A 26,144-nucleotide genomic window follows, 5' to 3' on the forward strand; every position below is an offset into this window, starting at 1 on the left:
TATCTCGTAAAGTTTTGTGAAAGTGAATGACGTCTCGTGATTTTTTATTAATGAAAAAAGTGATTCCGTCGTGAGAGGGGTCAAGGTTATCCAATAAAAACGAATAAAACGAGGTCAGCCATGTACGACACACGAACGTACGGATTTAGTATCTCACCACCCGTATCTTCACCACTTGGGTAACAAATAGAGAATACTACACTCATTCTCGTTAGATACCATTTTTACGAAACGAGTGGACTTTCTATGGTATCTGACCGAGCGAAAGCGACCGGACTTTTCTGTGGTTGTAAACAAACGCGCTTTTTCTTAAATCAGACTAGAACGGACAAATGCAAGTATTTGGGTGCACTTTACATATTGTTTTTCATAATTATAAAGATATGCTACTACACCTGCGACATTGGGTTGCATGACAATATATATTTACACATCAAAGTGACCGTATCGCTAACTCTCCGTTGGGCTTCGATGACAGCACGTGGAGCCGTACAAGCAATGTAAACAAAGGATAACTACGCAAAAAAGTAGATTTTCACGTATTAGGATACTTTCTTAATGAATCGTAACGTATCATTCTTTGACATTTGTTATAGCATAGGTGCTATGCTGGCTGCCGACCGCAAGGAACTCTGGGTAGGAGAGTGGACACACGTGTGACGTACGGATTTAGTATCTCACCACCCGTATCTTCACCACTTGGGTAATAAATAGAGAATACTACACCCATTCTCGTTAGATACCATTTTTACGAAACGAGTGGATATTCTATGGTATCGGACTGAGCGAAAGCGAGGTCAAATGCCAATATATATTTATGTGTAAATACATAACTTTGGTTCCTTGATAGACCAACTGAAACCGGTTGCAAAATCAGGTTATGCATGAATATTCATATATGCCCAAATATGGGCATTGTTGACATTTCTATGCATATGCATTATCAACATGTTCCTGCTGTTTTGTGCGCAAACATAGCAGCATCAACGCCCAAGATCTTTTTAAAGAATATATTCAGCTTAGGGTAATTCAAGCGCGTTGTTGTCAGTACGCACGACATCTAAAAGAAAATCTAAAAAGTCAATTAGCGCCGCTTTGAACATGTTGAATATTGGACAAACAGTCGGTCACTCGCACCGCCGGAGTTCCCGGCTGTGCAATCAAAATTTTGCGATTTCCTTGATCTAACAGCTGAATTTATATCCTGTCCGTACCATTTTGGAAGAGAGAAATCAGAGTGCTCGCCAAAGACATTCATGTTAACTGTACGACCCGATACTGTTCTTCAAAGACGTTAAAATCACCAAACTCAAGTATGCTTGCATGTCAGTGGCAGTTCCGAACGAAGGGCGTTACAGCGTTTTCCGCTAGGGAATGTTATTGTTCGGATTTGGGATATTCTGGGCGACAAGATCAGAAGTCAGGCACAATCCACGGAGTTTTTAAATGATTTGTATCGGAACGGTTCACTTTGAGTGATCTAGTCGTGCAGTCGTGTGTTTATTCATAAACAAACATCTCCCGAAACAGTGCCGGAAAAAAAAACGCTTCAAAGGGGACACTGATGGCACAACCGGAGCATCCAACATAAGTCCAGATATATATCCAGATACTTAAAACTGACTTCATTTCACTACGCTTATCCTTTTATGTTAAATCATACTGAAAGTCGAGAAAGTGCATGGTTGGGTGCGTCACGCTCATAGGGACCCTAGATCTCTCGATCGCTAGTAGTACAGTGCAAATGGATATAGCTGGTGATATAATGTCTGTAGTAGCTCTGTGCATAACTAATACAGAATGAAAGCGAAGTTGATGCGTGTGACTATCTTGCTTGGTTCAATAAAGTGTGTGTAAATGTCTCTCGCTTTCATGAGATTGCTTCAGTTCTGCATAGTTGCAAATCGAATGACATCTCGTGCGTTTTTATGAATGAAAAAAGTAGTTCCGGTGTGACAGAGGTCACGGTTATCCAACCAACACGACTAAAATGAGGTCAACCTTGTACGACACAGGTGTGATGTATGGATTTATCATCTTACCACCTGTATCTTCACCACCTGGGTAATACATTATATTATCTCAAATCTGTCAGTGTAGGTCACATGCGAATTGGTCACGCTTTCTACCCTCTAGCCATGTTATCGTGAAGCGTTAAGATAAATCGAACTCGCTCGTTCCACCAGGAACATGAATCAACAACAGCAGGTCACTGAAGCTGCGAGACGAGATGGGAAAACAGCTGGAAAGACAGGTGCTGATATAGTCGTGTAGCCTCACCTATAACACACGGCAAACAACATTACATAGCTACGTTTTGTGAGTTTGCTTGATCTGCAAACTGATTTCACAATGTACTGAGGATACCGTTTGCTGTCTCTGGATTCCTGTTGCGCACAGTTGTGTGGTGTCCATGTCTGCCCTGTTGTAGACGTAGCGGACTTGCCTGCTCAGGTGAGTGGTCTACTGGATGCACATGTGAGTTTGTTTATTTTCTTTTTTTCATGCGTTCCCAAAATTTAGAAAGAACTTCCCGATTTGTAACACCCCTACGCCCACCCACGTGTCTATCAACGTGATCACAAGTAAATTCACGCAAAGTAACATCATATTAATATCAATCAATATAATATTGATTATTGTCGGGAGATATTAACATTTTAAAACTAAAACTCCTTTGTCTTTCACTGTGCAGTAACTGACGAGTTAGATTAAATGTCTGATTAGTTAGTTAAACACCAGTAACTGTTGGCAATTACGGAACTTTTTTACCCCCCTTTAATATATCTTGATGACAGAACAATTTCACGAAAAACGAAGCGAAGTCCGTAACGGAGGCAAACCAATGTGAATGAAGTCCCCTGCCCACTGTTGGCAAGATGGCGGATTTATTTGTTGACAGCGCAGACTGTAAATCTCATTCAAATTAGATCTCAATTCTCGCTCCCGCAAAACAGGAAATCATCCCAGGTCATGTCATGGGTCACGTCAGAACGACCATTCATCCCACCGACCAGAGCCTAGCTTGCCAGATCGGGAAAGTGACAATCGCAATGAGTCGTGCAACGCCGTTATCAAGGTACAGGATGTTCCGAACGACAGTCACATGTTGTATATCTGTCTCTCGCTTCGATGGGCGTAGCGCCCAAGATTATTGTGCTTATATCGCGACGTGCTTGTACGTGTGCATGTGGCTGCTTGTACTAGTCCGGACTGATGCTGATTTATTGTGCTAGCACACTGAGATACCATGCCACAGTTAAACATGAATACCCCACTCAGACACAGTATACTGACTCCGAGCCGACCAGTCCTTGTTTTAGGCCCTTAGTGCCGAGCGCCAGACGTGGTAACAACAAGTACCATCTTTCAACATCTTATGATATGACGCGGCTGTACGTCATCTTTTCACTGACACTCATGGATGCACAGTAAGTTAACGCATGCTGAGTGCACATTAATTCGGTATTATTCAGTTACAGTAATATACGGTCCCAGTACAGTAATAGAGACGTCTCTTTACCTACACTATACCCTGATCGTATATCACACAAACTGACCAATAACGAGTTGCTATGCTGAATGTAGGTTATACGGGGATATCATGAAGCAACATAGAACCAAACCACAATGACATAATTTTGAGTGAATGAGTGAGTATGGGTTTACGACGCTTTTAGCAATATTCCAGCAATATGGGCACCAGAAATGGGCCTCACACATTGTTCCCATTTCGGGAATCGAACCCGGGTGTTCGGCGTGACGAGCAAACGCTTTAACCACAAGGCTACACGACCGCCCCCATAATTTTGAGACATTCGCCATTTAAATTTTTAATGGCTGAATGAAGTTACTTTCAAACGTATCTGGTAAAATACTTGGCAAGAAACTGGCAACGTTTTATCATTTGTACATAATTATTTGTAAATGTTTAAGAAAGGAGATTATTTATACTGGTAATCGATGTCATAAATGTTTGGTTCAGTATGGATCATGGTATGTAATAATGATTAGAGCAAAAATGCCAAAGAGAATTATCCCAAAGTTACATCATTTAAAAAAAAACAACCACACACACATTTTATGCCATTTGAACCAAATATGGAATATGTGGCTGGCAAACATCTTGATACAAGTGGATGGCTCTCTTTGGCATTACCAATTTGGCACTCTAGGGCTATGTGGGTGGGAGTTTTTCACAGTTATATTGCATGTATATATTATATATTTGTGTCATCGTGAATCATATTGTTTGGTTGGTATAAGACAAAAGACCTTTGGACATGGAAAACTACGGTGGCCCATACCCGCCACTGGTGAGATCATTTTCCCCTGTGAACCGCCAGATAAAATATAGAGGCATACAGTGAAAAATGATCTCACCAGTGGCGGGTATGGGCCACCGTAGAATACACCATTAACCTACTTTGTATATGTTTGTGGCTTCGTGGTATCCACATATAGGAATAATGAGACCAGTCACACTTGGCTGAAGACGTACCTTGTGCAAGTTCTCATAATGTCTTGAACGTTCACCTACTGCGATAACGACAACGCAGCTAAAACAATTGTAAGAACAAAGACGTTGACGCTTGTTGTTTAACACCACACTCAGACATATTCCAGCTATATGACGGCGGTCAGTAAATAATCGAGTCTGGACCATACAATCCAGTGATTGATATCATGAGCATCGGCTTACGCAATTGGGATACGATGACATGCATCAACCAAGTCAGCGAGCGTGACCACCCGATCCCGTTAGTCGCCTTTTACGACAAGCATAGTTGCCTTTTACGGCAAGCATGGGTTGCTGAAGACCTATTCTACCCCGTATCTTCACGGGTACTAAGAGCAAAGAACAAATGCAGGTTTCACCGTTATTCAGAGCGACAGAAAACACCAAAATTATTATTGCACGGCTGGCGGTTTAGGGGTTTGAGAAAATTATATGGTTATGAGTTGGAATCAAACTTTTAAAATAAACTTTATCATTGTCTCACATGTATATAATGATGTGTACAAACGAAATACATAAACAGTTATGAAAATATCTTTAAAACATTCCTAACTGTTAATTATCACACATTAAACGTGTTTCACATGTTACTCGGCAACAATCAAAACAGGGAGCCACGTCCTGTCCTAGAATGGTTTACCTGCCCAAGACCGCTATGTGGGAAACGTTGGTTCATTTCCGTGTAGGGAGCTTTTCCTGTCGAGAGGGACGTGAACAGGTCCATAGCATATCACTAAGCAGGAAACGCTGACCCAGTTATCTTGTAGCGAGATATTAGCGCTTTTGGACCGCGTGAATAATTGACGTGTCAGTCTACAGGAGCAAACATAGTACCTAGGAGGCAACGTGGTGGGTTTTAATTTTAACAATATCGGCATGTCATCGTTGTAGTAGTCTGTCTTACAGACCCTGATACAAATATATATCAAATACAGCCCATGCAAGTCTATAGTGTTTGGCAAGTCTAGATCACTACAGTATCTGAAAATGAAGAGAGTCACTGGGCTCCTTTTTATTATATGTTTATTAAGATAACTGAACAACTGTTTTTATGTACGATATGTCCATTTCAGAGACTAGATTTTAGTCTATCGTTGTAGCTATTACTTTGAAAAGATTAATTCTATAAAAAAAATATTAATAACTTTACCGCTGTAGAAATATCATTGCCAACAATATTATGTATTCCACTATGATTGTGTCAACTTAATACCCCCTGTTCCTGGAAAACAAAAACAAATGTTGTGAGCACGTTACTAGTTTTATTTTCATAATATGTTTCTTTTCTGATATTTATATGACATAACTATTTGAATTAAAATGGGCCATTTTCTCATTTCTGATTCTGAAGGTACCACATGCTAATTACAATTTGTTTTCTCTTCTGGGTTACACATGTGTCAGGATAGATATTTGCATCAATAGGTAGGTATGCTACGAAATTTCTTTGCGCCGTGTTGATCCTCAAATCAAAGTTATCTTGTTATTATTTTAACACAGCGCCTCTTGCGCCTGCGCGGAGACCGTTATGCACCCATAGTCAGCACGAGCAGTCGCAGGTTGCACGGGTTTCACGATTTCCATGTACATAAAACCTGAAAAAAAATAAAATGTTCTGGTATGACGGTCAGTGTTTGTGTACAGATCAGTGTTCTGACGTACCCTATTTTTATCCTTATTCACGTAATTTTCATACAAAGTGAAATTAAAACGTATGTTTGATCAAAATCTTTTTAGCTCCACTTAATAATTTATTTTTAGGGGGTTGGGGTGCGCATAAATCTGCATAGCGGAAGCTTGAACAAAGAGTGAGTGTGTGAGTGAGTATGGTTTTACGCCGCTTTAAGCAATAGTCCAGCAATATCAGGGCGGGGGAACCAGAAATAGGCTTCACACATTGTACCCATGTCGGGAATGGAACCCGGGTCTTCAGCGAACGCTTTAACCACTAGGCTACCCGACCGCCCCGCTTGAACTAAGAGCTCATTTGAATGAGACTGGGACGGGCTACGGACAGAAAATATATGTTTACGAAAAGAAAGTTGGATTATATTCTGTGTTGGTCACATTCAAGGCAATGTGTGTGTCTGTTGAGCAGTTTCGAGTGGCCATAGGTACTTGTACCCCAACACTTGTCACAATATTGACAAGGAAAGGGGTAAGTCTTACCCGGTGTCGCATACCTCGATTATACGTGACGGGTGGCATACACACCCGCTGTGTTGTGATAAACCTCATCCATTTGGACTGTGAACAAATTTCTTGAATAACATTGTCGCTGATGTTCCGAAACTTACCGATTATTAACATACAGAGGGCACGTCACATCATGAAGGGTAAGGCAATAATCCTTAAACTCGCCGAAAACAATGACAAACACTCCAGTCCATATTGAAGGCCTCCAAAACTTTAAAAGATTCAAATTCTGACATGTTTCCTCACAGGATTTTTTCACCGCTCGTCAGACGAAAACATAAGCAATTTATCACGTTCACGACCAATGTCAGAGAGATGGATCTTAAGGTACTTCCACGTTTTTACAAACTATATGTGGAGGACAGTGTTTATTCATATCACACGACGTCAGACTATCACCACGTTAAAACGAGGGCGCTAAGATGGGATCGAATGTGAAGCGGGTGCACGTGAAATTGACAACAGCTCGTCCAACCACTCGTCCCGCCTAGTCCAATGGTAACCGATAGAGGACGACCCGAGGTCGGGGTTAACATCCACCACAGGGAACGTTGATGTTTCTGACAGGAACATAACCGGATTGTGTTATGTGTTACAGGATTGGAGGACACTTGGAATAATGTCAAGATTTTCAAGATTCTTTATTCAGTATTTTTGGCCATGTGGCCTAGAGTACAATTACAATAATTACAATAATTGCTGCGTCACGTGGTCTTATTTCACATTAAATACATGATTTAAGTATAAGGACAAAGCCTTTACAATGTTGATATTTTTGGAGTTGAGTAGATTACACAAACTGTGATTATCATGATGGACATTGGATAACCAAGGCAAATAGTCAGAAGAATATTTTGAACATATAAACAAAACATGAAATTCATCCTCTAATTGCCTCCCTTTACAGTGGGTACATAGATATAGACTCAAGTCTTCATTTGTATGTTTATCGTAGCATGTCAACATGTAGCATATCAATCAAAGGGAGTTTAACAACAGAGGAGGTGTCGCTTCATGTGTTATTACTGTTAATCGGAAAGCAAGTAAGCATATTCTGAAAATTTGGAATACCTTTATAAATTGAATTTTTATACTTTTTGATAAAACCATTTTTATGGATTATCACATTACCTTTTGTTTGGGTGTGTCTATATACATCCAGAAAACACGTCTGTCAAGTGTGATTCTAGATAACCAAAGGAATACAGTCACTATTTAGAACACTACTGACTGGTTGCATTTCAGATATTGAATATTCTAACACCCAATTTATTATGATGGGTACCATTTGTGATTGCACTCTTCTTGACGCATTATGCTTGAACAAAACTTTGATAATTTGATTAACGCACTTATGTTTGTACTATTAAACAAAATGTGATATTTTGACGTATTTGGGATATTGTGGTAACATCGAGATAACGAATCATTCAATAGGTTTTAAAATACTTGCAATGGAAAAGTACACAAAATTCATCACAAACCATTTCCTTTCAATAAATATTACTTGGCTCCAGCCACCCGCTTCAACCTGATGTTTATGACAAGATGACCAAATTGTATTAGCGAGAACCATTGATTTTCACATAATTTATCAAAATATTGTTTATCTACAAATTCAGATTTAATATTATATTTATTACGGCGTTTGATGATTCAAACACTTCAGTTGACCCTATTTGAAAATACTGATCTTGTAAATTGACACAAAGATCCTCGTGAATGGACACAGTTAAAGTGTCATATATCCTTCAATCCATAATAATATATCAATTTTAATAAAGCTAGATTCAAACGATAATAACCATTTATTCGTATTACCTTTAGCACGTTTATCATAATATCATTCCGGAGGTGGGACGGTCCTGTCCATCACCGGTCTGAGCATGTTTCTCCTCTCCATACTATGCAATGCCACATACCCGGACATATATACATACAAAATAACACCAATATTTACAATGGCCCGGTCGCAGTGTCGACACACGGCAGTTTATTAACATCTAGTCAAATACTCCAACTCCTCTGATCAACATATATACACTTCCGTAATATATCATTATATACGGAACTGTTACCCGACACGTAAACCAAAGATCAAAAACAACATTTAAGAGAAAATTGCTCTGGACCGTGTTCTCCCAACAAAGTCAACCGTCCCTTTCTGGGGAGTTTACAGAATATCTATTTGATGTCCATACACCTTATGAAGTATACAGTGTTATGACTTAAAATGAGCATGTTAGCAAGGTATACTGACTTCAGCCAATTACCTAATGGAATATACATTCATTAGACAATTATTATGAAGGCTCGCCAGCCTACTCCACCACCGATTATACATTTAGGCCATAATTCTTGCACGTATTATAAAGGCTCGCCAGCCTACTCCATCACCGAATATACATTAAGGCCATAATTCTTGCACGTATTATGAAGGCTCGCCAGCCTACTCCATCACCGATTATACATTTAGGCCATAATTCTTGCACGTATTATAAAGGCTCGCCAGCCTACTCCATCACCGATTATACATTTAGGCCATAGTTCTTGCACGTATTATAAAGGCTCGCCAGCCTACTCCATCACCGATTATACATTTAGGCCATAATTCTTGCACGTATTATAAAGGCTCGCCAGCCTACTCCACCACCGATTATACATTTAGGCCATAATTCTTGCACGTATTATAAAGGCTCGCCAGCCTACTCCATCACCGAATATACATTTAGGCCATAATTCTTGCACGTATTATAAAGGCTCGCCAGCCTACTCCACCACCGATTATACATTTAGGCCATAATTCTTGCACGTATTATAAAGGCTCGTCAGCCTACTCCATCACCGAATATGCATTTAGGCCATAATTCTTGCACGTATTATAAAGGCTCGCCAGCCTACTCCATCACCGAATATACATTTAGGCTATACTTCTTGCACGTATTATAATGACTCGTCAGCCTCATCCATAACGGAATATATATTACATCATTTATTCCATGAGCGTATTATGACGGCTCGCCAGCCTAACTTCCAAAACTCATTGGATTACAAATAACTTTTTCACGTATGATGACGGCTCGTCAGCCAACTCAGACACATACATATATAAACCAACCCGACAGGGGCGGAACTGCTCAATGAAAATTCCCACACTTCACATCTTCCCCGATCGCACAATCCTTCTCGTCAGAATTGAAATTCTGCAAACAGAATCATACATAAACATTTTTTTCAATCATACATATTAATAATGAATTACAAAAACTTATGTTCAGTGTAACAGCCGTGCTGACAAGCGAGAGAGACGAGCTGCTTTCCACGCCCCTTTTTTATACCCGTAACATACCCAGGCTAATTACCACCCTTAGCCATTGCATACCGCTAAGGCGAACGCAGTTTCTCTCTTATTCATAATGCACTCAACCGAGAGAAAGATCATTTCTCCTCTCCATACTATGCAATGCCACATACCCAGACATATATACATACAACATAACACCATTATTTACAATGGCCCGGTCGCAGTGTCGACACGGACAGAGACTCAAAGAAAGTCTATAGCCCTAGAGACAGGGAAACGACAATCGTCTCTGAAGATGATCTTTTATGTAACCGTCCTTGGCATTTTCACTTCTCCAACGTCCGTGTCTTTTAAACATTCGATCTGGTACGCGGTTGTTTGCCGCCTCTGACGCCCCACCACTACGCAAGCTATTAAGTCCATAACTTTTGATGTTGCACACAAATGGCGTAAAAGCATCTATAAACAGTTCTCTGAAGATATATTCATCAGAATGAGTCAATATTCCGGATAAGGCAAAGTATTTTTCCAAACTTGTAACGGGACATAATTTTGAATTTGTCCTCCCAATGACAAGCCATGAACCATCTCTGTATATGTCCGTTTTTGATTGTTCAATAAATAACATTATATGACTCTCATAAAAGACAATGTCAGATCGTCTAATGTGTAATAGTTCTGCAGATTTCAGGAATCCTAAATATACTACAAGGCACATACACATAACCCTTAAAATTACAAAGTGTAGGATTAAGCATTGTTACATCAACTAATTTCTAATAATAGTCTCCTTTTTATTAACACATTTGGCCTAAACCATTCTCAGTCGGACTTTGCAATCCTACTATCACATGAGCATGGCGAATACTATAAAACGCAGTTAGCAGAGGGGCAAACGATTCACTCCGCTGAACAACAGACGGCAAATATAATGCGCAGTGCAAAGGTGAATTCGGTAGACTCGTAGCCATCAAACAAGAATGTGCCCACCGTTTCCACGCATCAAAACCATATCTGTATTTCCTAGCAGTGGAATCTGCTCTACAATTCGTCAGCAGATCAGGCAAACCCGCTGCCAACCCCCTCACACCAGGAGGTAACGCCTTTAACTCCTCTCCATAAGCGCAACTTATCACATCCGTAAACAGAAATTGCACATTCAACATATGCTGAAATCAACACGCAGAGTTAGCATATTAAACAGTGAATCTTGTTCTCCAAACAATCCACCTCCAATCCTAGACGGTACATTAGCTTGTTTAGATTTTGGCAGATACATGTGTTCTATCACCTGTGGAATAAACGAAGAATTGCGAGTTATAAGCGGCCAAAAGCATGCGGAATGCCATTCGGGCACAACAATGGTTCCTTAAGCACAACATACAGACATATGTCTTAAGGTTTTTGGTACCATACCAATAGGGGGGGGGGGGGGGGGGGACAACCCAATTTACCACACCCTTCCAGCTGACTGTGAAACAGTCCACAGCCGCACATCCCGGGTTATAATACCTGGAATTAAAACATGGCAAATTAGCATTGCACCAAGATGCAAATCTATCTACATCACGGGTGGCCCAGTCGTCTAAGGCGCCGCGATTCGTTGTGCAGAGTTGTGTCCCTTTTGCACGCCAGAAACCTATGATTGTGGGTTCGAATCCCGGTTCGCCCCGATTATGTTTCTAGGTTTGTCAGCACCATACCCGTGCTCGTGGGTTTCACCGAAGTGGTAAACGTCTGAGACCTGCTTTCCTCCCACATTAAGTTGACACGCCGCAATATAACTGGAATAGCGTTAAAAGCGACGTAAAACCCAACTCACTCACAAAGTTGGTCCAGTTTTAGCAGTCGCCCTTTAGACTCCCCGTGAACCGCATTGTTTGATGTACGTAAAACGCCTTGGAAGACTCGACAGGCTCTGTTTTGTATTATTATTATTATTATACATTTTTGTATGCTGTAAAGTCCCCATATCGGCGCTCCATACAGGGTATCGGTTGCACAGTTTTGTGAAAATAATGTAAGCCATGTCACCACACTTGTAATATTCGGTAATAGCAGAGAGGGGGCGCGCCCTGCACGCTTAGCGATCTCCTTCACAGTAAATTTCATGTTGACACACACCTCGAACCACAAAGCAAGGTACTTATAGACATTTGCGTAGTCCTAAGTCTCGTTTTTACACGAAAATGGGAGGCGGTCGGGTAGCCTAGTGGTCAAAGCGTTTGCTCCTCACGCCGAAAACCCGGGTTCGATTCCCGACATGGGTACAATGTGTGAAGCCCATTTCTGGTGTCCCCCGCCGTGATATTGCTGGAATTTTGCTAAAAGAGGCGTAAAACCATACTCACTCTCTCTCTCGGGACTAGAAGGACCACATCGTCTGAGTAAATGTGTAGTTCGCAGACGGTTAATATTTAGGATCTGAATTGTTACTTCTTTCCAAACTTCTTTTGCGAACATGTTTTGTGCTTTTTCAGCATATTTAATTTTTGTGTGTAAATACCACTACAATTTAAAAGATGTCTTTTATTTTGTGTTGATTGCACTTTTTTCAAGCATGCAGTTTACTTAATTTCCTCGTGTAGCTTGACACTTTTTCACAAACCAGGTGCGTTTTGCACGCTTTTCGTCCGGCGAGCAACTCGGTTTGACTGAACCTCTATTCGATGAATGTCCGTACTGTCGGCGAGCTTATACCGTTAACAATGGCGACTTCAATGTCAGCCTGACAACGATTGTGTGATCCCTTGAGCACCCCACTCTTCCACAAACACACTCCCGGGTCTAACCTTTAGTTCCCGTGACCCCGTGCTGTTGACGTACCCGGTCGTATCAGGTCAGGTAGCGTCTGCAGATCAACGTCTGTCACGATCAACTTACGACAGGTAAGACAGTCCATATCACATGTCCTACCATCGTTAGGTGGTGTTCTCTGTTGGAGCAGGCTATCCGAACATAGCCAAATCTAAAGGTCGAACTGAAGTACTAAAAACGCTCTTAGGAACAAACTAAATTGATCAGTACTTTAGCTGGATATGCTAGCTAAAATGTGTTGTAAATGAAAACATTGTCCGTCTCCTCATTTCAGAGAAAATATAATATATGTCATGAAGAAATGTACGAGACACTCTTCTGACTCTGATAAATATGCCGTGACAGTTTCGTTCTTACTGTATGGACACTGCACGTCACAGCCTTCTACCTCCTGTAGACCCGTGAAGATTCCGGGGTAGAATAGGTCTTCGGCAACCCATGCTTGCCTTAAAAGACGACTATGCTTGTCGTAAGAGGCGGGATCGGGTGGTCAGGTTCGCTGCTGACTTGGTTGATGCATGTCATCGTATCCCAATTGCGTGGATCGATGCCCATGATGTCAATATTGCTGGAATATTGCTAAAAGCGGCGTAAAACCATACTTACTCACTCACTCACTCACTCCTAAATGTCATTAGGCTTTGCTTTTTATGTTTCCTTATTCCAAACTGATGTTTCAAATTCCCACATAAGCAAATTATTAATGTTATCCTTTTTACTCTTTACACCAACAGATATCTGCATTGCACAGACGGGACCCAACCCATAGAAAGTACAAGAATCTGTACTTTACTAAGAAAGTGTTATCCCAAATATAGCATCTGTTACATTTGACCACTTTCTAAATGGCATTGTTTATTCATAGCTTTCGGCCATGGGAGCCGTGCCAATTTACACTTGTCAGAGGGGTCCTCAAAGTACGTGATCTAGACTACCAGTTGTCGGACTTTCATTTTTGTTGAAGCCTCGGTGGCTGAGTGGGTTAGATCGCTGACTTTGTGTGCTGGCGATTAGGTGCCTCACTCTGGCAAGTGTGGGTTCGAATCCCGGACGGAACCCAACCCAAAAAAAGTACAAGAATCTGTACTTTACTAAGAAAGACTTAGTGTTATCCCAAATATAGCATCTGTTACATGTTGTTATTTGATTTCTTGGCATACTTGTGCATGTATATTAGTATAAGATTGCACATTCATGACTTATTAGCAGTCATTATCTGTTAATGAATTGCATGTAATGTCAATAAAGATAAGTAACATAAAAAAGGACTTGTATACATTCATGTTTGAAGAACCAATCAATTCACCGTGGGAACATATTTAATTGCTTACATAAGTTACTTAGATCTTTGTAAGATTAAAATAGATCCAAATTAAAATGAGATTAAATTAAGGAGTCATGGTAGTATGATAACTATTTAAGATTTGAATGCTTGGAATTGTCGTGGGAACTTACACAAAGGCTGATAAATAAAATGAGTTTGCATAATTTCATCGATGCGATGACAGAAAGCCTCGCCGTTTTCTGACGTTGAAAATACCGTTGCAATATTCCGTTTTTCATGGCGATTTCCCAGCTATCTTCCATTGTGACAATTCGTATTTTAGTTGCAGACTCAACAAATGTTAATATTCTAAACTAATAATCACCACAAAATATGTGCTAGTTAGAAATATTCAGTTACAAACGACCGTTTGTGAATGAAGGTGCAACAGGGTAACGCTTTAGCTTGGCTTCGTCTCTACATGTTATTAGTTGTCGCAGCGCGCACAGATCCGAAAACCAGACCGGAAACGACAGGTTGGACCGTCGCTTACATCTTAAGTATATGTTGCATATGATTAAATCTACTCTTTCGTGTAGGTATCTGAACAATCTGGATTTGGGACAAGAAAACACCGAATATACTCAGAAATCACCGGGTTTCAAATAAACAACGTCTTTATCATGACATTGATGGCACCAGGAAACGCAAGCTATTAGATCTAGTAGTACTATGTTGTTATACGTTTCTCGTTCTCACCCCTTTTATTTCAACATTATTTTATACTGAGCATCATTATTGAGGGGAGACCCGTGATGATCCGGGGTAGATTCAGCAACCCATGATTGTCGTAAGAGGCGACTAGCGGGATCGGGTGGTTGGGCTCACTGACTTGGTTGATGCATGTCATCGTTTCCCAATTGGTAGATCGCGATGCTCGTGATATAAATCACGAGATTATCAGGTCCAGACTCGAATATTTACAGAATGCCGTCATGTAGCTGGAATATTGCTGAGTGCGGTGTTAAACAACAAACAAACGAACAGGTGACATTGTCTTGATATCAACTAATTGATTCACAAACACATGCTTGTGATATAGTCGGAATCGTACAACGGAATCTGATTTAAAGGGGAAGTGTACACGCAAAAATCACTTTCTTTCTTTTTCTAAACAAAACGCAATTTTAGAATTAGTTAGTATCTGTGTTTGAAAATATACACTCATTTTTTTTCACAGTGAAAGTAGGAAGCTCACAATAGTGTGAAAGTGATATGCCGTTATGAGGCCTTCGTTTTACGAGCGAAATAGGCCTGAGTTATCCCCCTTAGATTATGACGTAATTGGTGCCAATTCAACTGGGTCCCTGTCTATTCTCAACGCAAAAGATATCAAGGACCAGTTTGCGGTAAAACAACATGGTCTACGACACACTCCGGCGCAGTGGTGACTCAGCATAACACAATTCTGGCTGGCATCTGAGATGCTAGAATCACAAAACTGTACCTACACCACGTGAAGCGGCTCTAACAAAGCATGATGACGTCATAATGTTTATAAATTGGCACCAATGACGTCATATTGCAAGGGACATAAGCCATGGTGTTTTTGTTATGGAAATAGAACACTTGGAAAATGTGAAAAATATTAATCGTTTTAGTGCAAAAAATATGTTAATTAAATATGATGTTTTTATATTTTTGTCTATGACACTTCTATGTTAACACTTTTAATGTGGAAAAAGTAAAAGAAAAAAAGGTTCATTTCCGTGTGAACTTGCCCTTTAAGCAGATATTTCTTATGATTATCGAAAGGGTATTGTCGCCTTTATTGACTGCACTAATTTACTCAATAGAAGTACTACTGCACGTATTGGAAACATAACAGAAAGCACCAACAAAACTATCACGAAATGAAAGGTGGCTTAGAAAGAACAACCAATCAGGGACTGATCCAGAATTTTACAAAACTGAGGACTCCACTTGGACCAATTTACAACTTCATTGGGGAGGGTAGTCCACCGAGAAGCCTACCCAAGAAATCACAAACACGAAATGTAAGCCATTATGATTTTTAATTTAACCACCAAATTTACAATACATGGCCACCCCAGGCCGCACCCCCCACCCCAATCCCGGCAGCCCCATGGCCATCCCCAATAAACACACACACCGCACACCCGGGACCCACCACTGCCTACAGGCCGTACACCATATTCAAGTCTTCGATCGCGTTTTAGTGTGACCCAGTTTCTGTTGTTAAGCCGTTTCATTGTCTGAACAAAAGACAACCCTCTATGGGGTTTTTGTTTCCAATTGAGGATATTTCGGCCTTGAGGACAACACCTTCGACTTTGTTTTTACAATATGTAGCCCACGGGGATATCCTGCCAAAACCCAGACACCTTAAAATCACAAGTTATTAGGCTGATTGCACCACCAATCCCTGCTTTTAACCTTATAAGATAGGACTCGTCATAGGTGGGTGAATCTCTACTGTACGTCTGCATGTACACAATGATGTTCTTGACTCACGTAAGAACACTGGTTAAACATTGCAGATGGCAGAAGTGAGAACGACTTTGACCCTTTTCGTAGATGCCTTTAAAACGGAATAATGTATAATAAAAATAGGTAGAATTGTCAAATTAAAAATGTATTATTTTACACTAGTCAAATAAAAGAAATCTGTTTGTATTGAGGGAAGACTTGTTCTTACAGGCATCTTTAGTTTGGACCTTGCAACACGCATATCCTTTCTGTCTGTCAACTGGGACGTCTGTGTTCGGAGGGAATCCCATTTGGGCCCTCGGCTATTTTTAGCCTTCTTTGTTATATTAAGCCCTTGGGTCATCGTCATCAATAATGCCTTCCCCTTCTTCACTGTGAATACGATATTTAGCCTTTGGGTTATTTTACAGCGTTGGAGTGAGTGTATTTTTTCTTCTTATTGTTTTCCAACGTTAGGGGTAGGGTCTTACATGGCATGTTTTCCCTGGCCAGACACACTGGCTGATTATGTTAATCGATGTATGAATAAATTATCGTGATGTCACTTCAACGCATGCGCGGATTACGGTAAAGCGGGTGGTGGATCTTGTCGTGTTGCAGTCGTAACACGGGGATAACCTGAAAGTATAACGTTGTACGCGCGACTTCGGTACAACGAGGAGGTGTTGTCGCTCCTGTGTAATCCCATTGTGGTAAATATATACTTTTTTTGCTTGAATCATCAACGGAATAATCCTTTCGATACCTGATATTAACAGCAGGAGAGAGAGAGAGAGAGAGAGAGAGAGAGAGAGAGAGAGAGAGAGAGAGAGAGAGAGAGAGAGAGAGAGAGAGAGAGAGAGAGAGAGAGAGAGAGAGAGAATTTATGTGTCACTAGAAGGACAAATGTTTGAACTCTGATGGACAATGCTGATAGAGTGGCACATCTTATTGGAGAGTATTTATTAACCTTATGCTTGTCTTTCATGCATTCCTGTTCACAGTAAAATGGGTTGACAACGTTATGCGCCTGTCTCTTTTGAAGTGCTAATATAGATGCTGTCTCCCCCGGCTTTATATTTCAAATCTGAATAATCAAATTATTTATTTGGCATGTCCTTATGGAAATAGTTTTTCGCCAAATCTGTATAGAAATGTATTTCAGTGACATGGTTTGATTCAAAATCGATACGAATCAATATATTGGCTTCACATTGATCTTTCACCTTCAAGAACCTTTATGAACCCCGTGCCCGTATGTTAAGTTTGGTAATTAGTAATGTATCAATGTTTATTGTGTTAATGTACGAGGAGTTAATAATTCGGTTGTGCGTAAACGTGTACATTTTTGCGTGTTTTTGTTGTCTCTTGTATTTTGACCTTTTTGGTCTAATGCTGCAAATATTGCAGAAACATATCCTATCTACAGTACCTCGTGTCTTTACTTTTTCAATACATGCACTTTTGCTCTACTATTTATTATTTTTTTGCATTCATTTTACATACAAAATGTATCTCCAGAACGGGTGATGCCATTGTACCCTGCTGACTATTCTTTTCATAATCTATTTTGTAAATGGTTAATTTGTTTGTAGAAGGGTTGTGTCATATTGAGTTGATGTTCTGTGATTTAATGTTTTTTCTTAATATGGAGCGCATATTTCAATTGACGATGCAGTATTAAGCAATGCCATTTCACTCTTGAAAGCTTCTATGGTAGACATAAACGTTTGCATATTTCTATTTGAATAGTGACAGTTTAGAAATTATATAAATATAAATGTATTATATTTTCAGATGGAATATTCTTGCGTAATGTGGAAACGCGGTATGGCGCATCGATCTGCGAAGATGCATGCAGTGGGGGCCTTAAGTATATTGGCAGCCTTACTAGTCATTGTCAAGCTGGTTAACGTCTCTCAAAAGCCCGAGGTGAAGTTAGGAATTCTTAGAGAAAGAAGATTTGAAGTATCTGACTGCATCCTCCCCGGAATATGTCGTGTCGTGACACCAAATGAAACAGAGTATTACCTCTACAGCAGACAACAAACATTCAACCAAAATCTAAGTATGCCGGTTGAGTATGGTAGGTCGATTGCGCATGACCATAACGTTGTGCCTAATATAGTTCACGTGACATGGTATGGCGGTGCAAACAGGAACACCTTCTTATTCCATCATTTCGTGTGCCTCCAATCCATCCATAGATTTGTAAAACCCAAGTACATTCTCTTCTGGTTTGACCGGAGACCGGAGGGGGGATACTGGGACCAGGCCGCAGAGCGCTTCCCGGAGATAGTGTTGGTGTACAAGGCCCCCCCAACCACCATCATGGGGCAGCCCGTCAAGGTCCCCGAACACCAGTCAGACATCGTCCGACTCGAGGCACTGATGGAATACGGCGGCATCTATATGGACCTCGACGTCATCGTCCTCAAGTCGCTGTCACCACTTCAGTCGTACGTATCATCTTGTTCGTCATGAATCTGTCATAATGACATGAACTTTTTAAACTGTTAAAATGAGTGAGTGAGTACAGTTTTACGCCGCTTTTAGCAATATTCCAGCAATATCACGGCGGGGGGACACCAGAAATGGGCTTCACACATTGTACCTATGTCGGGAATCGAACCCGGGTCTTCGGCGTGACGAGCGAACGCTTTAACCACGAAGCTACCCGACTGCCCCTTAAACTGTTGAAATGACATGAAACTATATAATCTGCTCTAATGACAATCATGAAACCTCAGGGATCATCCATTGGATTTCGGATAGGGGTGGGTGGATGAGATTTTTTAAATGAATATTTTGTTCAGAAATGTGGTAAAATGAATTGTTTGTTGGCAGTGGTTAAAAAACATGAAGAGTTTGTGTTGTGGAAAATACCCAAAGGCCATTTGTTTTGTTAATAGTGATATTTTGATGGAAATAAATAATTTGATGGATATAGCTGGGGAAATCAGATTGTTCTAACACCCAACACCACCCTACAAATCACATATATGTTCCCTTATAATCTGCTATGTAATGTCATGAAACTGATAATTTCCTGTGATAGTATAACACCTTTATAACTGTTATGATGGCATCAAACGTCTATTAACGTTTCTGTACACTATAACAAAGACACCTCATCTGACAAAATGGTTTGGAATATTATGAAACCACCATAAATACCTTTATACCTACCTTAGGATTTCGAGACAGACTAGGCTCTCAGTATCTCATGCTTGTCATAAAAGTGAGTGAGTGAGTTGGATTTAACGCCGCTTTTAACAGTATTTCAGTTATATCACGGCGTGTCAGCTTGATGTGGGAGGAAAGCCCGAAGTGATGCAGATCACAGACGTTTACCCCTTCGGTGAAACCCACGAGCACGGGTATGGTGCTGACAATCCTAGAAACTTAATCGGGGCGATCCGGAATTCGAACCCACAATCATAGGTTTCTGGCGTGCCCAAGGGACGCAACTCTGCACAGCGAATCGCGGCGCCTTAGACGACAGGGTCATTGTGTCCCCCGCTTGTCATAAAAGCAATCTCAAATTGAGACCGTATCTCCAGGACGTGTGATGCCACTGTACCCTGATGCAATAATCGTACCACTAACGAATTAGTATTTCCATAGTGTGAGAACCTCTACCTACCATATGCTCTGGAACAAATAGTTTTCAGTCCCGACACACCCTCCAGTATACAGACGGTTCTGTTCATTAAAACTCCAAGTATTCAAGCATAAAAGAATATGTAAGTAAATAAGAATAATTCCAGTTTGTTTTATCCTTCCTTGTACAGGTACGACATGACGATGGGATACGAGACACCCGATGGACTCTGTAACGGTATCATGGTGGCGAGGCCGTGGGCAGACTTCCTTAAGATCTGGTACAAGGACTACAAGACACTAGATGACAGTGTCTGGGGCTATCACTCTGTCCTCCTTCCTGCAAAACTTGCCCGGAAGTACCCTAACCTCATCAACACAGAATTCAGATCCATGAACCACCCAAATCCAGGAGAAAGCTTTGCACTCCTGTACGGAAACAAGTCATTTGATTGGCAGACTACAAACTATGTTGTCCATACTTGGATTCGAACCCAGTTAATTGCAAAGAAACTGACAGCACAGTCAATAAGAAATTGGGACTGTGTGGCTGGTGAGATATTCAGGTATATATACTATGGTGACAAAGCTCTCATACCACCCCATTAGTAGACTGTATCACAGCAGAGCTCTCAAGTCACCCTTCAAAAGACTGTATCATTGCAGAGCTCTCAAGTCACCCCTTCAAAGGACTGTATCATCGCAGAGCTCTCAAGTCACCCCTTCAAAAGGTTGTATCATCACAGAGCTCTCAAGTCACCCCTTCAGAAGACTGTATCATCACAGAGCTCTCAAGTCACCCCTTCAAAAGGTTGTATCATCACAGAGCTCTCACGTCACCCTTCAAAAGACTGTATCATCGCAGAGCTCTCAAGTCACCCCTTCAAAAGACTGTATCATCGCAGAGCTCTCAAGTCACCCCTTCAAAAGGTTGTATAATCACAGAGCTCTCAAGTCACCCCTTCAGAAGACTGTATCATCACAGAGCTCTCAAGTCACCCCTTCAAAAGGTTGTATCATCACAGAGCTCTCCAGTCACCCCTTCAGAAGACTGTCTTATCCCAGAGCTCCCAAGTCATCCTTCAAAAGACTGTATCATCGCAGAGCTCTCAAGTCACCCCTTCAGAAGACTGTATCATCACAGAGCTCTCAAGTCACCCCTTCAGAAGACTGTATCATCGCAGAGCTCTCAAGTCACCCCTTCAAAAGACTGTATCATCGCAGAGCTCTCCAGTCACCCCTTCAGAAGACTGTATCATCACAGAGCTCTCAAGTCATCCTTCAAAAGACTGTATCATCGCAGAGCTCTCCAGCCACCCCTTCAGAAGACTATCATCGCAGAGCATTATTTCATGAAGCGTGGGACATAAAACAGCCTTGTTTCACACCATTTATCACGATAACCATCAACTCTAGACCCGTGAAGATCCGGGATAGAATAGGTCTTCAGCTCTGAGGCGTAAGAGGCGACTAACGGGATCGGGTGGTCAGGTTCGCTGACTTGGTTGATGATGCATGACATCGATCACAATTCCGTGGATTGATGATCATGATGTCAGTCACTTGATTTTCTGGTCCAAAATCGATCTTTTTACAGACCGCCGTCACACAGCTGAAATATTGCTGAATGAGGCGTTAACCGACCAACAAACAAACAAACAACAGAACACATATGGTACTTGGCAATGTGTTAAACAGAAACTCTAATTGAAATATCAAGTGTTTTACATGGAAATATATTGCAGAATAATAGACCAAAATGTACTATTATATATTATGGATACCAAGAAATTACGCATGAATAATAATAAATAGAGCTTGAGTGAAAAACACTATATTGAGAAGAGTTATAACATTACAGAACAAATGAAGCGACCTGCAAATCACTACGTAAACAAGACAAACAGAGTTGTCTCCCATACCCCTGGGACAAATTCATTACAATGACCATGCGAAGTTAAATAGATATATACCTAACGGCATTGAAGCTGTTAACTGAAACTATTTGTGTAGCAACTAGTTAAGGTAATTTTGATTCTACAAAATTCAATATTAACTTGTTAACGCGCAAAGCGTGAAATAGTGGCAGGTCACATGACCTCAATAATTCGACCCGTGAAAATTCCGGGGTGGAATAGGTCTTCAGCAACCCATGCTTGCCGTGAAAGGCGACTATGCTTGTCGTAAAAGTCGACTAACGGGATCGGGTGGTCAGGCTCGCTGACTTGGTTGATGCATGTTATCGATCCCAATTGCGTGGATCGATGCTCATGATATTAATCACTGGATTGTCTGGTCCAGACTCGATTATGTACAGACCGCCGTCATACAGCTGGAATATTGCTGAGTGCGGCGTTAAACAACAAACCAACCAACCAACCAACCTCAATAATTCAAGAAAGGGGCGTTTGGAAAAAAATGTTTGTCAACGAAGTTTATCACACATGCATATGTGAGTGCTCATGAACATAGCAATTTACCAGTGTATATAATACTTCAGATCTGGATGACCTTATGTAATAAAAACCTTGAAACAACGACCAATTCTGTCATTATCTCCGTATTCATAGGAACGAGAATATGAAGCTGTATCGTCACGACGTGAAGCTAATAAAGATCCGTAAACCTGCAAGAATGACGGAGTTGTTCCCCTTAGTCCTTTCCCTTCTTATCCATGAAGATTCCGGGGTAGAATAGGTTTTCGGCAACCCATACATAAAAGGCGACTATTATATGCTTTTCGTGAAAGGCGACTAACGGGATCGGGTGGTCAGGCTCGCTGACTTGGTTGATACATGTCATCGATCCCCATTGCTCGGATCGATGCTCATGATGTCAATCACTGGATTTTCTGGTCCAGCCTCGATTATTTTACAGACCGCCGTCATATAGCTGGAATACTGCTTAGTGTGGCGTTAAACAACAGACAAACAAACAAACCATTGCGAGACACATGATACATGCTTAAAGATGCATTAACCTGCAAGAATGACGGAGTTGCTCCCCTTAGCCCATTACATGCTTACAAAAATACTCTCGGCAAGACTCCCAGCAATGAAACACGGGTAATGGTTAGAATGTGTGGTGGCACCATGAGCAAATGCATTTCTCCAAAAATGCTTTGTTACTGAAATATTCATTTACCGTACTCACGTTTCAGTAAGAATGTACGTTGAAAGTATTGTGAGTCTACAATTACAAGTGTAGAACGGAAACACATCCTTATCATATTGTTTGGATATATCGGTGGATAAAAATAGTTTCAGCGGAATAGCAAAAGAATCCGACTCCTAGATATCCACTTTATATAGTGGGTATATTTAAAACGTTGTATTAAATATCGGTGTGATTTGTTCACAATGCCAGGTTCACGGTATCCCCCAAAATGTCATGAAATGTTATACCAAGCTAGTAACCACAGCAAAACCAACTGGGCATCAAAGATAAAGTCCCTTCTTTATTTACATTTATCATTTCTTTATTTATAGTTTTTTTATTCACACGTATTTGGGAAAACCAGAGAGCTGACAGTCAGAAATCTTGCATAGCAGTATTTATTTATAAATTAAATTCTGTTGAGCCTTACATAAATGCAGTAACAGTAAGTAAATTCAGGTATACTTTCCACAGTTCCGCTGTAGCTCACACCAGTTATGATGAGGATGAAACACGTTAGAGAGTTTTTATGAGGTTTAAAACTCGAATCCAAGGGATAAAACCGTGGGACGTCAGCCTTGAGGTTTTATCCCGAGGATTAGGGTTTAAATCTCATAACAACCCAAGGTAAGTGTTTTATCTAACTTATAAACCGAAAATAGAAATGTAAACAACATTTATCAACAGTTTTATGTTTCAAACATACTTTCCATGAACCTTAGGAAACGGGCGTAAAATATATGTTGCTGGCGTTTGGATACTTGAAAAAGACATTCTAACAAGCATTACAAGTGATTTATCAGCGCCCCTGTAGCCTAGTAGAAAACTCACTGGGCTACAGATACGAAGGTTATGTTCATGAAACATTCCTATGTTACAATATAAACGGAAGTTGTATGACCAAAATCCCTGTAATATTATATAAACTCCCTGGGATATTATTACATCACTGTTTACGACATTATGAATATTATTTCTATCCATCACTGGGAAAATATAATATACTCATATCTATCTCAAATGTAACAGTTTTAAGAAAATTAACTACCTAAATCTACCATGCAATGGATGTTAGGAAGCTTATAGTATTATGATCTGCAAGCTTGACGCAGTGTTATAATGTATTATTGGTCTGAGCTGTATAGCGTAATAGATACTACATCTGTACGAAAGAAAGAATTGACTCGAGGGATCAAAAAGCGTGTCATATTGCATTGGCACATGTCGCGTACGGTTTTCGAGCATATAGCCATTGTAGGCAGCCTTAAATATTACCAATTTGCAAACACACCTATTCCTTTCTTCCCAGGCCCAGACGTCTAAGACTTCGCAATTCGCTGTGTAGAGTTGCGTCCCCTGCGGACGCCAGAAACCTATGATTGTGGGTTCGAATCCCGGTTCGTCCCGATGATGTTTTTAGGTTTGTCAGCACCATACCCGTGCTCGTGGGTTTCACCGAAGTGGTAAACGCCTGAGACTGGCATCACTTCGGGCTTTCCTCCCACATTCAGCTGACACGCCGTGATATAACTGGAATACTGTTCAAAGAGGCGCTTAACCCAACTCACCCACACCTTTCTACCCTTGTTACTTATGTACATGTCAAATGTATGAAACGAGATTTTCTTTAAATTGGAACATCCGTAAAACACCGCAGTCAGCAACGTTTCAATCAGTTTATTGCCAGGAAACAAATACTGAGTGAAATGAAAATATACGCAAAGGTGTATAAGTATAATGTTATTGACGAAATACTTTCAAGGATTATGGATATTTTTCAAACCACAACAGCCAGATTCTTTGGTATATCCTAAAACCTCGACCCTCAGCTAGAATCCCGTCACATAACACAAGCAAACTCATGCTGCTTATCAGATGTCCGATTTTCAACTTCCTGGTACAGTGCCTGGGTCAATTCATTCGGGGTTATTTAACCTGGTCTCTAGCTCTCACTTGGTGGCCAAGGAAATCCCAAATTTAGTGCAGATCAAGGTTTGTTATTAGGTTTCGGAATTGGATAAATGATGAGATGGAGTTTCATTAATGCTCGTGTGAAAACATTGGTGTTCAAAGTCTTCATTGCAAGTTTTGTGTTTATTACACACGTTATGGGGAACTGAATTGTTATTTGATGTGTCCGTTTGTTTTCTTTACATAAAACGGCAGCAAACTACTGTACCTGTGTCTGTCTTGATAATTGGTTTCCTAAATACAATTAAAATGTTGGTCGATTTGTAAACCCATGTGGTCAATATGATCATAATTACAAATATTTCTCAGTTATCAATAAGTATATTTGATCTCATTCACTTTTGATTTTGATTACAGTTCTGAATGTACAGATATTGTATGCTATAAAAGCACCACAGCTGTGCCAGCTTTGACAGAAACAGTGACATTTATTCGATCCTTGCCGTATAGGGTTATCCGAGATTTCTAAGGTGTTTACAGGGCGGGTTTTACATACAGGGGATCATCATCATCCGATACGTTGTACATCAACAACGACCAGGCACGTTTCAGCACAACAAGCATGTTATTGTACGCGGGAAAAAAGTTCCAAGATCATGTTCCCTTGTTTAACCTCTGTTTTGTTATCAAATCTTAAGTCAACATGATATCGAATTCGTCATTTTTTTAATGTGATAAAAACAGAAAGAGTAGTACTGTAAACTAGGTTATAAGATCGGACCCTGCCAGAACCATAGACAATGCGTTTGTTCGTCCTTGTCGACCCGATGTGAGACCAGGCTGGTAGGTTCATTGTGTGATGCCTATCCTTGGCCACAGCAATG

General features: G+C 40.6%; 1 protein-coding gene and 1 long non-coding RNA gene across 5 annotated transcripts in view; one reads left to right on the plus strand and one right to left on the minus strand.

The window, feature by feature from the left end:
• Positions 1-26,144, minus strand: part of LOC139473568 (uncharacterized) — a 481,685-nt gene that overhangs the window by 284,479 nt on the left and 171,062 nt on the right. The window lies entirely within an intron of this gene.
• Positions 1,999-22,718, plus strand: LOC139460854 (uncharacterized). Of its 3 annotated transcripts, none has more exons than XM_071242337.1 (3): positions 1,999-2,454; positions 18,388-19,049; positions 20,385-22,718. In XM_071242337.1, the coding sequence occupies exons 2-3, from the start codon at positions 18,388-18,390 to the stop codon at positions 20,800-20,802; spliced, it is 1,080 nt and encodes a 359-aa protein (XP_071098438.1). In that variant the 5' UTR covers positions 1,999-2,454; the 3' UTR covers positions 20,803-22,718. The 3 variants fall into 3 exon arrangements, with proteins under 3 accessions (XP_071098438.1, XP_071098448.1, XP_071098443.1); XM_071242347.1 differs by lacking the exon at positions 1,999-2,454 and adding an exon at positions 3,018-3,079; XM_071242342.1 differs by lacking the exon at positions 1,999-2,454 and adding an exon at positions 17,238-17,303.

Source organism: Haliotis cracherodii, unplaced genomic scaffold (genome assembly GCF_022045235.1).
Source record: "Haliotis cracherodii isolate W230 unplaced genomic scaffold, xgHalCrac1.p SCAF_1, whole genome shotgun sequence".
NCBI lineage: Eukaryota > Metazoa > Mollusca > Gastropoda > Lepetellida > Haliotidae > Haliotis > Haliotis cracherodii.

Bases quoted from the DNA above. Each gene is read 5' to 3' on its own strand.
- LOC139460854 (XM_071242337.1), top strand. From the start codon at position 18,388: ATGGAATATTCTTGCGTAATGTGGAAACGCGGTATGGCGCATCGATCT. The intron at 19,050-20,384 runs GTACGTATCATC...TTCCTTGTACAG, and splicing joins TCGCTGTCACCACTTCAGTC to GTACGACATGACGATGGGAT.